General features: G+C 52.6%; 1 protein-coding gene across 1 annotated transcript in view; it reads left to right on the top strand.

Moving 5' to 3' along the window:
- Positions 1-272: 272 nt before the first annotated feature.
- SLC13A3 (solute carrier family 13 member 3) overlaps positions 273-14,996 on the top strand; it is a 67,227-nt gene continuing 52,503 nt past the window's right edge. The window contains exon 1 of the mRNA XM_028122003.1: positions 273-383. Coding sequence (XP_027977804.1) covers positions 273-383 — 111 coding nt within the window. The remainder of the gene's footprint in view (positions 384-14,996) is intronic.

The following is a 14,996-nucleotide window of genomic DNA, read 5'->3' as shown; positions in this document are numbered from 1 at the left end:
GGTGGCCGCCAGTGAAACCCGAGGCCACGCTGCCTTGAGGGCTGGAGACCGTTCCTTGTTCTTGCGCCTAATGTTCCCTAACGTTCCCGGCCCTCTCCCGCCCCCCCAGTCCCGGGGGCGCAGGCACCACCCTTCTCCTCCGGGACGAGCGGGGCGAGGGCGGGTCCCCGAGCGCAGTCCCCTCCCCGGACCCTCCCCCAGGCTTTAAGCCGGCGCGGGGGGCCAGGCACCGGCAGTCCCGGGCCGGCCCGCTCCGCCGCGCGATCGTGCAGATGGCAGCGCTGGCGACAGTGGCCAAGAAGGTGTGGAGCGCGCGGCGGCTGCTGGTGCTGCTGTTGGCGCCGCTCGCGCTGCTGCCGGTGGTCTTCGCCCTCCCGCCCAAGGTAACGCCTCCTCCTCCCCGGCGCCCCCGCTCCGCCCACCCGGGGGCCGCGCCGCCCGCAGGCCCCCCTGGTTCCCCCGCCTCCGAGGCGGGAGGCCGCTGCGGTCCCGGACCCCCCCCTTGACCCTCGACCCTCTCCTCTGTACCCTGCCCCCCTCTAACCCTTCCCCAGCGGCGCCTCGGAGCCGGGGATGTTCTCACTTCTCCAGGAGTGATCTTATCCTCTTGCAGGAGCTCGAGCTATGCGCTGGGCTCTGCGTGCAACCTTTCACTTGACCGTCGCAATGAACACGCAATGCATGCCAAGCTGTAGGACCGGGGGCAAGTCACAGAACTTCTCTGAACTTCATTTCACTCAAACGTGTAAAGGGAGGAACCGAGACTGTCAACCCATAGGGCTGTTGTAAATGTTAAATGAGGCAGTAGCTGTAAATGGTTTAGAACTGAGCCCGGTACACAGAAGCGCCTCGGACGCCCTGGCCGGTTTTATTCCAGGTCCCTTCCCTGATGGGAACAGCCAAGGTTTGAGGAACCCTCACCAGGAGCCAGGAAGTGAAGCTCTGCCCTGTTGGCATCATTTCATTGAATCCTTTCCGTGCCCGGGGGTTGGGGCGGGGAGGGGTGGTATTTATCTCATTTTCCAGAGAAGAAAAGTGAGGCTCAGAGAGATGAATTGCCTTGTCCAGACTCACACAGCAAGTAGCTGAGTGGGGGTCCAGCCCCTGGCTTGTCAGAATCCAGAACTGAGATTCTACACTCTCAAAGAAAGTAAATCCCTGGACCAAAGGCTGCAGATTGAGGTCAGGAATGTCATGATGAAAGTCAACACCAATGGGGGCTGGGAAAAGATGGTGTCACGGGTCCCTGTTGGGTCCCTCACGGGTGCCCAGCCTATCTGGGGCATCACGGGAGGGCATAGGACAAGCCTTCTACCTCCAGGAAGTTGCTTTCCTACCTCTCAATGCGATATTCAATGTTCATAAAAAAAGAAAAGCAGAGAGAGTACGGTGTAATTTAGTGGTACATTACCCAGCACCCACCAGCAGAGACCAGGGCAGCTGGGAGAGGTATTCAGAGAGGGCTGCCTGAAGGAAGGGGCCCTCCTTGGGCAAAATAAGAAGGTGATACCAGCTAGTGCCAAAGAGACCCAGGACTAATGTACAAACAAGTTTTCTGGTGTGGAATGATCCAAGCTCTCAGACTTTTTTGACACTGAAGAGAGAAACAACAGATGCCAGAATAAGGATTAGGTCACTTTTCAAAACTATCACATTCCTGGCCGAGTGCTGACCTCAAGACCTTGGACCAACCTCCTTTCTTCTTTGGGTCTCACTTTCCTTGCCTGTAAAGTGGGGCTATCATGGTGCTGGCGTCTGAGAATTGAGGCGAAGGGCTGAGCGAGGAAGTTGCCTCACTTTGTGGAGCATCACCGGTGGAAGGATGGATGGGTCTGTGAGGTCACCGGTGGAGCCCCAGGGAAGAAAAGACAGAACACACACTGTCTCTCCCCTCAGCAGGGTCTTCTGCAAGCTTCTCTCTGCTCAGCCCTCTAGCAAGAGCTGTGAACCCAGGGCCAGATCCAAGTGTTATGGGGCCTGAAGCATATAGTATTTGAGGGGTGCTTTTTAAGAAAAAGTACACAGGTTTACAAGTAGAAAATTCAGTTCAGGGCTTGGGAGGGGCTCTGAAGCTTAAGTTTCATTAGCTTTACTGTGAATCCACTTGCATGCAAACCCCAAGGTGCCCCAGTAACGTGCCTCTAGCTTTCTGCGATGGTGGTAAAAGCCTGATGAGTGAGGGGTTGTGTTGAATGCTTAACTCTTACTATGTGCCAAGCACCATGTGAAGAGCCTCTCAGGCATCATGCTGTGTAATGTGCACAGAACCAGGGAGACGGCTGCTATGAGCCTCCCTACCAACCAGGTGAGGAAATGGACATCAGTGAGGTTAGGTGACTTGCCCAGGGTCACATAGCCAGTACAGAGCCAGAATGCAGGGGTTGTACTTCGAATCATCGCACTTGATACTCTTTCCTCAGTTATAATTAGATAAGAACTTCTCATGGTTCCCTATAGATCATGGTGGGGACCCTTTGTGTGGCCCTGCATGTTGCTGCCTCATTTAAGGGGCTGATAAGTGTGGGCCTCCTCCCAGGAGGCAGGTCTGGCTTCTTGGGGAATCTTAGCCTCCCTCAAAAATCTCTATCAGCATACTCAAAGCCTCACCCCATATTCTATATATATATATATACACACACACACACACACACACACATACTTATTATTATTTTGTTCTTGGATATTAATAATGGACATGTTTCTCAATCTCATGTACAATGTGAATCACAGCATCCTTAGAGAACATTGAACAGAGAACATTGCTGTTTTTATTGATCTGGGACATACATTTAAAGCAAAGAGTGGGTGTGCTATGCTAACAAAGCTTCCAGACAATTTCTGTGGTAATCTTAACCAGTATCAACCCTGTGATAACCTCCCCAAACAAAGGCCGGTGGGCTAACAAAAACTTCATGTTTGCTGTGCAAATGTAGCTTCAAGGCAAGTAGCCTTCATGTCCACTCCCACCCCCAATATCAGATTGCCACCTCTAAGCCTCTCTCATACAGAAATTCTGGAACCACCAATGGAAGTTATATTGTACGTATGGGTTCCCCAAAACTTTGGAGGTGTGTCAGATCAGGAAAAACAATGGAGCTGCCTAGGCATTTGCCATTTGCCCCTCACTGGGTCCTGGCTTTCCAGCTTGATGCTGTCTCTAGGCCACCCCTGCTCTGATGTTCTAGGAGTCTATGTGGTCGACAGGGTTGGCCCTCGTGCACCTGTCCCCTGGCGGCTGGTGTGCTGGTTTGTGGGGGAGGTCGGGGTTAATCCAAAGAGCAGATAGAAGCGGGGGGAACAATTCTTACATTATGTCCTCCTGGCTTGGAACAGAATACTATCAGCAGAGATGGAAAGGAGCGGGACGTAATTCTGGAATGCAGTGATGGCAATTCTCTGGAGTTCTCCAGAGAATTCTCCAGTGCCACTGGAGATGTCAGCTCTTGCTACAAGGGTGCTGGAGACACAGGAAATCAGGATGCTGCTGGAGGGATCACCTCAAAGTTTTCCAAGAATGGCCATCCTGGGAGATGGAAGTTGGGGGACTGGCCTTGGACAGCTGGCAGGGATAGAGGAGACTGTTAAAGCACTTGCAAGTGAGCGCTAGCTCCATGTGTTTGCAGGCAAGTCTTGCCCCCTTTCTTGCCTTGCACCCACACCCACTGAAAGCAAATGTAACCAGATTGACCATGTGGCCAAGATGAGTTCTCGCAATGGGTACTCACAGGTGACTCTTTCTAAGGATGCTTAGAAGGAGAGGAATTGGGGGGATATTCTAGGCAGGACTGCTACAGGGTGTTGCACAGGCTGTGCACTGCACAGGGGCCTTGAGTTGGCAAAGGGAGATTGAACCAACCTGCACTCCACCTGCCCACCTGTGCAGTGCTGGATCTGCCTGGGGAAGGGCCCCCTTTCCTAATTTGCTGGGCCAACCTCTTTTCTTCTTTGGATCTCACTTTCCTTGTCTGTAAAGTGGGGCCACACAGCTACCAAACATTACGTCAGTCACTTCTCTTGGTCCTGGGTTTTGGAAGACAGGGTGGCCAGGGTTCTTGGAGACCCTGAATCTTCCCTTAACAGGGCTTCCCAGAAAACCCCACAGATCCAGCCCTGTGGATTGAGTACCTTCCTAGTGCTTTAAACATGTATCATCTCATTGAACCCAAAGATCTCAGACAGGGAACCCCCAAAATGGACTAGAGTCTGACTTAGTTTCCATCATCCAAATACTGTCCACAACATTTTTACCAGATTCCCTTACTCTGCTCAGTATTACTTACTTAGTTATATTCCTATCATGCCCTCCCTTTTTTACATCATTCCTGCCTTGCTACCCTCCCCTCCTTTTCAAAACACTTAAATAGAATGACTTAAAAAGAAAATTTAATACCAAGACCATGTATGGAAACCAGGATCATGAGTGACTAAGAGAAGAAAAGTAGCAATAAACAAATTTCCAATGTTGGTTGATTCTGGCTACACTCTGCTGCCTGCTTGAAGCCGAGGGCCCAAGACCTGCCCTTTCTGTGTTGCATAGGGAGGCAAAAGCTCACGAGAGGTGTTAAAGACAAGTTAGTATCAAACTGAGATTTTGCTTTGAAAGGAATGAGAGGAAGGAAAGAATCTGCAGTGTCTTCACGAAGCTCTCTGAAATGGTCCCCCATCTGATAAAATGGATTTATTCATAGACCTTTCCTTGCAGGATTTTGTGATCAAGGATAGGTCTCTTTGCAGAAACTACATCTCAGATGCACATAAATTTTGTTTCTTTTGCAGTCTATCCTTTACGCATTTTTTTTTTTCCTGGAGGGATCTTTGAAGCTAACTGAGGGGGAAAAGGGAGATGCTTGTGGTGTTTGGTGGAATGAGCTACATTGAAATGGTCAGTCCTAAGCCTCAGTTTACTCCTCCGGAGATTGGGTCTAATCCTACTGAAGTGCATTCATATGCTTGAGGCACTTCACCAAGTACTGGCTCGTAGTAAGCATTCGATAAATGTCAACTGCTACCATTACAGCCCCTGTCACAGCGTTTCAGAACTTGGGACTCATTCTGGTTCAACTTCCACAAAGAGGGAACGGAGGCCCAGAGAAGGAAGTGAGTTGCCTGAGGCCTCACAGTGAGGAGTGGCAGGGTGGGGGGTGAGCACCTTCACCCCCCTGTCTTTGTCCACTGATCCCCCATCTCAGGCTTCCGGCCACCATGTTTTATCTAGTGATATTTAATCTCTGAGCCTAACTTCTAGATAAGGGGTGAGGGAAATCAGAGGTCAAGCTCCCTTGCTTCTGTTCAGATCACAGTTGGCCCTCAACAAAGAATAAAAACAGCTAATATTTATTGATCACTACTAGGAGCTCTGGCCCCCTTGCTCCCTCTGCTCCCACATTGACCTTGCCTCTTTCTTAAATACCTCAAAATTGCTCTCAGGCCAGGGCCTTTGCACTTGCTGTCCCCTCTGTCTGAACTGCTGTTTCCCCAGATACCTGCAAGGCTTGCTTTCTCACTTCATTCATCTCTGCTTAAAGATGACCCTCCTCAAAGGCCTTCCCTGACCACCCTATCTAACAAAGAAATAAAAAAATTCTTTACACTCCATTCTCTTCCCTGCCTTTTGTCATGGGTTTATCACTCTCTGGCAGTATATTATGTATTTAAGGAATGGGCAGGTCAGGGTAAGCAGGCATAGGACTGGCTGGTACAACTAATTTCTGTGGGCTCTGGGACATAGGCTGTCCCTAGTTGTCTGGTACCTGGCTCTCAGTGATTGAGGCAGGTGAATGGATCGTGGCCTGGAGTGAGAGAGCCCAACAAAAGAGGTGGTTGGGGGTGTGGGCTCTGGATTGGTTGGTTTACATTGGAAAAACACCTGAGTTGTTTACTATCTCTAGGAATTAGCTAGCCCTGGTAGGGGCTGACCTTCCAGAGTTATCAAGGTCCCAGGATGTCAGAGCATCAAATTCAGAACCTGGCACACACGTTTGATTCAGTCTTCCATACTCTTCTCTCACTGTGATCTAGCCTAACAGGCCTTCTTTTGGTTCTTCAAGGCTACCAAGCGTCTTCCTGCCTCAGGGCCTTTGCACTTGCTGTTTTCACTGCCTGGAGTGCTCTTGCCGCTGATCTTTCACAGCTGGACCCTTCTGGTCATTCAAGTCTTAGCCCTAATAGCACCTCTTCTGAGGAGGCCTCTCTGATTACCCCTTCTCAAGAATACTTGTCCTCCTTACCCCACCAAACACTCTCTAAACCAGCCTCCTGTGTTATTTCCTTCATGGAATCCATCCCAATCTGAAATGGTCATTATTCGTTCACTGTCTGCCTTCCCAAGTAGGCAGTGGGCAGTGTAAGGGCATGGCTCGTTCTCCACAGCACCCTGCTGTGCCTAGGACAGCATCTGACACATAGTAGGTACTCAGTAAACAAGTGAATGAATGAATTTGGATTTGAACCCAGGTAGCTCTGATTTCAGAAGACATGCACTTTCTTTTTTTTTTTTTTTCCTAAGAATTTATTTATTTGAGAGAGAGAGAGCACAAGCAGGGGGAGTGGCAGGCAGAGGCAGAGGGAGAAGCAGGCTCCCCGCAGAGCAGGGGGACCCTGATGCGGGACTCGATCCCAGGACCCTGGGATCATGACCCGAGCTAAAGGCAATCGCTTAACCGACTGAGCCACCTAGGTGCCCGACATGCACTTTCAGAAACCCCAGACTGCTGCCCCTTTGTGGAAGATTTGAGCTGAAATCATACTTCCAGCTCTCCCATTTTCAGTTGGGAAGACTGAGGCCCAGAGAGAGCCTGGAGGGACTTTCCCAGCCCCTCCCAGCCAGACAGTCCCAGAACCTTCATCTGTGCCCCTACACGCTCTCTGGCCAGCTCTGACCCATTGCCCACACAGACCTCTTGGCCTCGGCACCGCTCTTCTGAGGCCCAGCCAACTTTCCACTTTCCTGGAGCTCCTGCCAGGTGTGTAAACAGGCTGATGTGATTCCTGGTGATGCAGCAGGGAGCGAGATCGTTTCCTGATCAGACTCAACAGGACAGTGCCCTCTGGCCCTCTGGACTGATGAGCAGGATTTTCTGACACCCCTCTCTCCGCCCCCAGACCTTGAAGACACAAAGTCAGCACCTTACCAAAGCCGGACCTGGCTGGGGCCTAGAATGAGTCACACATGTGCTCCCAAACCACTCTGTTCAGCTGAGACGCATCAGGGAAGAGACACAGGGCACAGTTCAAAGCACCTCCTGGCAAGTAACTTCTCTCCGCTGAGTCTGGGTTTTCTCATCTGCAAAGTGGGCATCCTGAAACCTACCTGCTGTGAAGACCTGAAAGGGTCTGCCGCATAGGAGGTGCTCAGTAGAGGAACCTGGCTGTTGCTATTATCTGCAAAATGGGGGCACCAGGCTCTTGGCTCTGCTACTTGTCCCTGAAATTTACAGGCGAGGGGCAACCAATGGGGATGAGCCTGTGTTGTTGGGTGGAGGGAAGCACGGACACACAGAACAGTGATCCCCAGCTGATAAAGAAGTAGGAAAAGGGCTGAGGGGGCCAGGCCCAGCGGCTCTCTTGCCCCTCTGTCCCTTTGGCTCCACTCTCCTGCGTGGGTCCTTACCAGCAGTCGGGGTCAAGACGGGGATTTGATTTCAAGCATATTAAGCTCTCTTACAGGAATGTGCTGGAGTCCCTGGGAGGCTGCAGGAAGTGAATTCAAGATTGTTGATGTCCTGGGCTACATGCCTTATTCATGCCCCCTTCTCTGCCCCCCAAGAGGCTCCTAAGAGTCATAGGCAACACCTCCCCAGTGCTTATTAAGTGCGAGGCACAGTTCAAAGCACTCAGGATAGGCTTGCTAGCTCATTACGCTCGCCACGGCTCTGTGGCGCAGGTGCTGTGATTGTCCGCGTTCACAGATGGGAACACTGAGGCACAGAATGGTTTAGTCACTCGCCCAAATGCCCAAGGCTTGGAAGTGGCAGAGCTGGGATTCAGACCCTGGCATTCTAGCTCTGGAGTCTGTGCTCTTAGCCACAATGTGTGACGCAGGGGTGATGGACCCATTTTATAGATGGAAAGGTCAAGGCTGAGAAGGGAAGCCACATGCCCAGCACCTCACGGTCATTGAATGAGTAGTGGAGCTGGCATTTGACCCTTGGTCTACCTTGTCGAAGGCCCACATTCCTTCATGGTTCAGTGAAGGTGAAGGGGGAAGGAAGTGATTGTGTCGGGTATTGTCAGAGACATCAGGAAAAGCTTTCCAGAAGAGAGATAATGTCATCCTGACCTGAGTAGGAGTTTGGAAATCTCGGGGAGCTCTCTGAAGACAGGAACTAAAATGCGTGATCAAGCATGATGGATGGGAGCTGGGGTTTGGCTGTTTGGGTTCAAACCCTGGCTTTTTAATATGCTGTGTCATCTTAGGCCAGTTACTTAACCTCTCTGTGCCTCCGTTTTCCTCATCTATAAACAGATATGATAGTAACCGATGATGTTTGTAAAGGTCTTGACAAATGTTGCCTCACTTCGTGGACAAATCACCTACTATGTTCTAGGCTCTGGGAAATGCTCTAGACCAGTGATTCTCAAGCATTTTGCTCCCCAGGAGACAATTGGCAAAGTCTGGAGACATTATAGGTTGTCACAATGTGATGGAGGTGCAACTGGCATCTGTTGGGTAGAGGCCAAGGATGCTGCTAAGCACCCTACCGTGCACGGTCCGCCCCACGACAAAGAGCGCAGGCCCCAAACGTCGGTGGTGTGGAGCTTGAGAAACCTGCCTTAAATGTGATCGATGTGTGGCCAGCCTGTGAGGCAGGCACAGTCAAATCCCATTTTCTGTCAAGGAAACAGGCCGTCAGGGGAAGTGTTTTCCTGTGAGCACGCAGCCTGGCTGCAGGAGCCCTCCCAGGGTGGAGAGGATTGGGAAATGGAGGGCCTGGCAGACAAGGCAGAATACCCTGGCCGCCCAGCCCGGCTCCCACAGAAGCTCCTGGCTGTGCTGGGTGGAGCTCACCCTTTGTCCCCTCGGCCTTGGGGCTCACAGCAGGCGACACCTTTCCCTTGACTGGGAGAAACAAGAGAAGCCCTTGTTCACTGCCACCCACAGCCCCGATTGTCCCTGTGTTCCCAGGCGTTCACAAGCTGCTTGCACCTTTCTCTCCTGACGAGCTGCTCTCCCGGCTGGCTCCAGAGGTCTGGAGGCAGGGGAGAGGGAAGGAACATTCCTCCTGCTCCTTTCTGCGGCCCCTTCCCTGTGAAGGGCTGGAACTCAGCAAAACGTGGTGGTACGTGAGCAGCGATTTGACAGCAGAGCCCAAACCTAGAAGTGTAGGCGGGTTTGCTGGGAAGTAAGTCCGAGGGGTGCTGGCTTCTGGGACAAGAACATGGGGTGTCCAGGCCCGGGGAGCCTGGCAGAGGCCTGGTGCGGCACCCGGCTCGTGGGCCATCTCCCACCTCTTGGTGGCGAGCTGGGGGCTTGAGACCTGTTCTGAGAGTGCCGTCTCACCCCTGCTAAACCGACGTCAACCTGTGAGGCCTGGCTCCGTTTCCTGCTCCCTTCTCTGGGGGACCTGCACCTCCTCCAGACCTCAGCTTTCCACCATTGGAAGAGGGGTCTGCCCAGAATCCCCGGGCTGGTGTGCCCTTTCCAGAATCACTTTCTGAAAGGGAGGGGGGGGGGCAGCATCGTGAGAGTAGGAACGCGGACACTAGACTTCCTGGACTCACCTTGCTCTCCCGCTTCCTGGCTGTGTGATCTTGGGCAAGTGACTTAGCCTCTCTGTGCCTCAGTTCCTCCTCTGCAAAATGAGGGCACTGATAGGACCTCCCTCATAAGGGGGTTGTGAAGATTGGCTCATATACCTTAAATATTTTGGGCTGCGCCTGGAACATAAGAGTCGCTAGGGAAATGGTTGCTATTAAAGTTATTTTATCAGTAGTAGTACTATTTGCATTACAAACGAGCCTGTGGATCCAGGGGCCTGGAAGTGCTCTATGGAGGATGAGGCTTGCTCCTGAGTGCTCTTGGCCTCCTCCCTACTCACTGTGTGGGTTCTTGGGTCTTCTAAGCCTCTGTTTCCTCCCTTATAAAATAGAATAAGCTCTTTTCCTAGGGGCTGCTGAGAAGATTAAATGAGATAGTGCTTATCAGAGAAAGACCTCTTTTTCTAATTCTTGGCCTGAAGCCTGGAACCCCAGGTCCTGAAAAGGGAGGGATTATGGGCAGTGGAGGGTCATTGTTGAAAGGGGCTTGGAAACTGCCCAGGTCAGGCTTCAGCAGCAGGGGCCAGCTTCCCCCGATGTGCGCCACGGGGCCTCCCAGGGTGCCCGGAGCAGGGCCGGCCTGACCGGAGTGCAGGAGGCATGACGGGAAACGGTCGAGAACTGAACATGTTGGGGGCAGGGCAGACCCCCTAGTGCCTGCGGGGGGTTAAGCAGAGTAGTGGGCGCACGGGATACGGCCTCCGCTGACCCAGGGTGAATGCCGGCATGGCCAAGAACTTGCTCCGTGAGTGGGAGCAAAGCGCATGCCAGACTCAGTTTCCTCATCTGTCCCTGGGCCTGCCTACCTCAGGGGGCCATGGTGAGGAGCCAGGGAAGCCAAGAGCTTTGTAAACAGTCAAGCGCCCTGCAAATAGCAAAGTACAAGTAGGGATCCTGTCTATCTTGTTCATTCACCAATGTACCTTCCAACACCTGGCACACAGTAGGTGCTTAATAAACGTGTCCAGAATGAATGTGGAATAAAAATGGCTGTTTCCTTTGTGCCAGGCACTGTCCACAAGTAATTAATACATTCAGTCAAAAACTATTAATTGAGCACCTACTCAATGCCAACTACTATTCCAAAGGTACATGGCAGTGAACCAAATAGTCACAAGTCTTTACACTTATGGAACTGACATTCTAGAGAGGGACACATTGGGAAAAAAAAACAACACAGAAAAATAAGTAAGGTCTATGGTATGGCAGATGATGATGAGACTAAAAGCAGGGAAGGGGAGTGGGGAGTTGACAAAGGAGGTAGTGCAATTGTAGAGTCAGGAAGGTTTCATTGAGGAGGGAACACTTGAACGAATACCTGAAGGAGAAGATATTTGAGCAAAGTTGAGCACATCTAAAGGAAGAGCAAGGGAATAGCAGGTGCAAAGGCACTGAGGTAGAAGAATGGCAGGTGTTCATCAGATGATCTTCCCGGGGCCTTTAGACAACCCTTCCCGGGAGATAGACCCCTGGCCCCTGATCGTGGAGAAACTAAGTTCAAGGGCTTACCTAGGATTTAGAGTCACCACCCCCACAATGCCCTCAGGCCTGGTTTCACTTTCAGCCAGAGAAAGGGCTCCTGTTGATGCAGGCCCCCAAAGACCTGGGAGGAGCTCTGAGCAGCAGGAGGAGGTAGAGAAGCCCTGAGGGGGGCTTTAGGTGTACCTATCCCATGTTGGGAACTGAAGGGCCCTTTGGACAGATGGAGAGACTGAGGCCCAGAGAGGGAAAGAAACTGCCCAAGGTCACACAGTGGGTGGCTCTCCTTTATTCAGAATAATGTGTACTATCCTCCTTGGGCTGAGTCAGGCCGCTGGGGCCTCACGGGTCCAGTGGGGCTCCCACCCACCCCACCTGCCTGTCTGGCGCATGAATGATTAGTGAAGCTTGGACAGCCGTGATGTGTGAGGCTGCCCCAGGAACACTTTTAATGAAAGGCTCCAAGAACTTGAACTTGTTAGAACAATGCTAATGAGTCCAGGGGTCTAACCGATCCAGTCCAGAGGAAGGGGTAGGAGGATGAGGTGGCTGGCCTCAGAGGTCTCCCGAGGCGAGTCACCCCCTCCACTTTTTCCTCTTTCCCCCTTTGAGTCGTGGGCCCAGGTGTTTCTTAACTGCTTCCTCAGGTGTTTTCAGGCACAGGAGAGGGTTGGGAGTAGCCCCGGTGGGAACTCAGAGACCAGACTTCTGGGCTGCCTCCATTGTTTCCCTCTGGGCCACCCTGGGCTAGTTTCCAGCTTAACTTTCTATGCCTCAGTCTCTTCCTCCAGAAAATGGGCACACTAAACTCAGCTCTGCTTATCCTCAAGACTGACCCAACTCAGAGAGGATGTGAGAGGGCTTGTAAAGTACTTTTCTATTGAATGTCCTTTCATTTTCTTTAATAGAACCTACCAGAGTGTGTGTGGAACAAAACCCACAGTCTGTGTAGGGAGTTCAGCCCAGCACCCACACAGAGTGAGTGCTCAGTACGGGCTGGCTGTTACCATCACTGTTATCCTCCTCACTGAGCCTCGTCCAGGGCCCTGGGCTCAGACCACATGGTGGGAATTTCATCCCTGGCTAGAAGCGCACACATGGATGAAAGAGTCGCGGTACCTCTCTGCGTCTGTTTGCTCAGTTCTAGACGGGGAGCAGGTGGGTTACTGCATGTCCGAGCCATCCCCGGGTGGCTGGCCAGGGGAAGCCCTCAGGAAATGGTCGCTTTAGCTTTCCCATCTGCCGCTCACACTGAGGCGGTGTGACCTGGGGCACGTCACTCGAGCTGTCTGAGCCACGTGGATGGGGCACAGCCCCTGTAGTGGCCTCATGGAGCTGTGGGTAGGGTTGAACCAGGGAACCCACGGGAAGCGACCTGGCCTGTAACAGGGCTCAATGCGTGCAGCCACGTCGAGTAGCTGTGGTGTCACTCTGTGGCAATGGGGGAAAGTTGCTGGGGAGACTGGGGGCGGGAGGGGAGAGGGGGGACATGCCCCGAGCCTCCCGGCTTCCACAGAAGGGCCATGGCCATGTTCCCTTTGATCTCCCTCCCAGTTCTCTGAGGATGGCATAATATGCCTCCTGATGTACTGAGGACCCAGCGGCTCCGAAGGGACACCTGTCAGTCTAGAGCTCACAGCTTGTTGAGTGGTGGCCCGGAATGTACTCCCACGACTGTGGGATTCCTGGCGACCCTGCGCCCCTGAGCCTCGGCTGGCTTTATGGAACGCCCCCCCCCTTTACAAGTGGAGGCTTCATGCTTCTCGGCGTCTCAGGTTCTCTCTCATCTTGTTAGGCCAGGTCCTTTCGCGGGGCCTGTTCTGTGTGTGCGCCACACTCCCTTCCCTTTGGGGTCCATACCTGTGTGCCCCCTAGAAGCCCTGCCTTCATACATGGCAGACCGGAAGTACCTCACAGATCCTTGGGATGAAATTTCAAAGGGCAAGAAAGGCAAAGAGGGAAGAAAAATGTCTCAAAGAAACAGAGCCTGTCAGCAGTGGGTAGCGTTTTGTGAATTGCTGACTGCGCCATGCATGCTCCCAGCACTTTATCTACATTAACCTACTTAATCCTTGTAACAGAAACTCCAGGGCTTGACATTCTTATCATCATCACCAGCCCCATTTTTATAGATGAGGAGACCGAGGCAGAGAGTTAAGTCACTTCCTCCAGGAGGCAATGGATGCAGGATTTGAACCCAGGCACTCTGGCTCAGGATGCCAACAGCATAACTCATAGGGTCCTCTGCTTTTTGGGGTCAGGCCCAGAGTTCAGCCCCGGAGTCCCAGCTCCCTGCCCACTGCTTGTTCTGCTGATCCTCACGCTCCCGCCTCCCGGGGGGCTGGCCGTCCTCCGCGTGCTGTCCCACCCTGGCTGTTATCTGTGAGAAAAGCGAGGCTCTGAGAGGGGAGGTGGCCTGCTTACGGTCACTCACACCAGGAGCAAGCGCCTGAGCTATGAAGCTTCTGACCCTCTGCGGCTCCAGGGTTCTGTTCGCTGCCCGGGCGCTGAGCTGGGGGGTCGTGAGAGAATACTGAGAGGTTTAAGGCCTGGCTTCTGCCTTGCTAGAGTCTGGGGCTTCCCACGGTCAGCCCTGCACACCCCTGGGGAATGGGCCTTTCGTGGGCAGCTGGAGGGCACCGCTGTGGGCACCTGGCCCCAGGCCTGCTCCCTGAAGGGCTGGCCAATCTGCTCTCTGCCTGGCGTGGAGCCGCCACGGGGCCCGCTGAGAGCCTGGCCGTGCCTCAGTGTGCTGACCAAAATGTCTGCTGCAGTTCAGCGGGGAGAGGGGGCGCAGGAGGATGGTGGTGGGGGGGTATGGTTTCTGCACAACTCCTGCCCCTGGCCTCAGAGGACATTTGCTGAGTGAGGAGGGCAAGCGTGGGGGCAATGGAAAACAGTAGCCTTGTGTCTGCCTGGAAATCAGCCCCCAGCTCAAAAATTAACCACCTGACATGGCATTTTCTTCTTTCTCCCCCCTCACCTCTGCATGTTTTCTCCGCAAACTTTAATCCCTGTAGTAATGGACTGGTTAACCCAAGAAGCTGGAATTTCTTTGGTGGGAGGGATTATAAGGATTCCTGTAAGAAATGCCCTCCCCCCCCCCGCCCCCCCATTCTTGCTCCCATCCAGGGCCAGGACTAGTGGAAGCCTGGAGAGGCACCCGGGGAGCAGAGTTTAAGCTGGGCTCACTGTCAGCCTGGGGCACTTGCCTCACCCCTGTCTAGCCCTGCTCCCAACTCCTCCACCGGTAAAGTTCAAGGCACAACAGTCATTCAGTGAAACAAGGCAAGACAAGTCCTTCCCTCTTACTCGCTGTGTGACCTCAGCAAGCTGCTTTCCTTCTCTGGACAACCATTGTACTAGGGCTTAGTGTAGACCAGGGTTTCTATTGACGTTGACACTACTGGGAACAAATACTCCTTTGTTGTAGGGCCGCCCTGTGCATTGTGAGCCGTTTAGCAGCATCCTGGCATCTACTCACTAGAAGCTAGCAGTAGCCTCCCCATCACAACAACCCCAAAGATCCCCAGACACATGTCCTCCGGGGGGCAAAATCACCCCCTGTTGAGAACCACTGGATTAAATGATCTCAGGTTCATTCTAGCTCTCGTATTTTAGGATTTTTCTTTTAAGCATTAAGAACAATCTTTTTGAAGCCTAACTTCAAGAAATTGAACTTGTATAAAACATAACAACAGCTCATATTTAATGGCGTATTCTCACGTAACTATCACTGAGACAGTGGTTATCCCATACAA

This window comes from Eumetopias jubatus, unplaced genomic scaffold (genome assembly GCF_037043125.1).
Source record: "Eumetopias jubatus isolate StellerSeaLion01/CBP00866 unplaced genomic scaffold, mEumJub1_p1.0 scaffold_9, whole genome shotgun sequence".
Classification (NCBI taxonomy): Eukaryota; Metazoa; Chordata; class Mammalia; order Carnivora; family Otariidae; genus Eumetopias; species Eumetopias jubatus.
The sequence above is the reverse complement of the archived record's forward strand: the minus strand, read 5'-3'. Positions and strand labels throughout refer to the sequence as shown.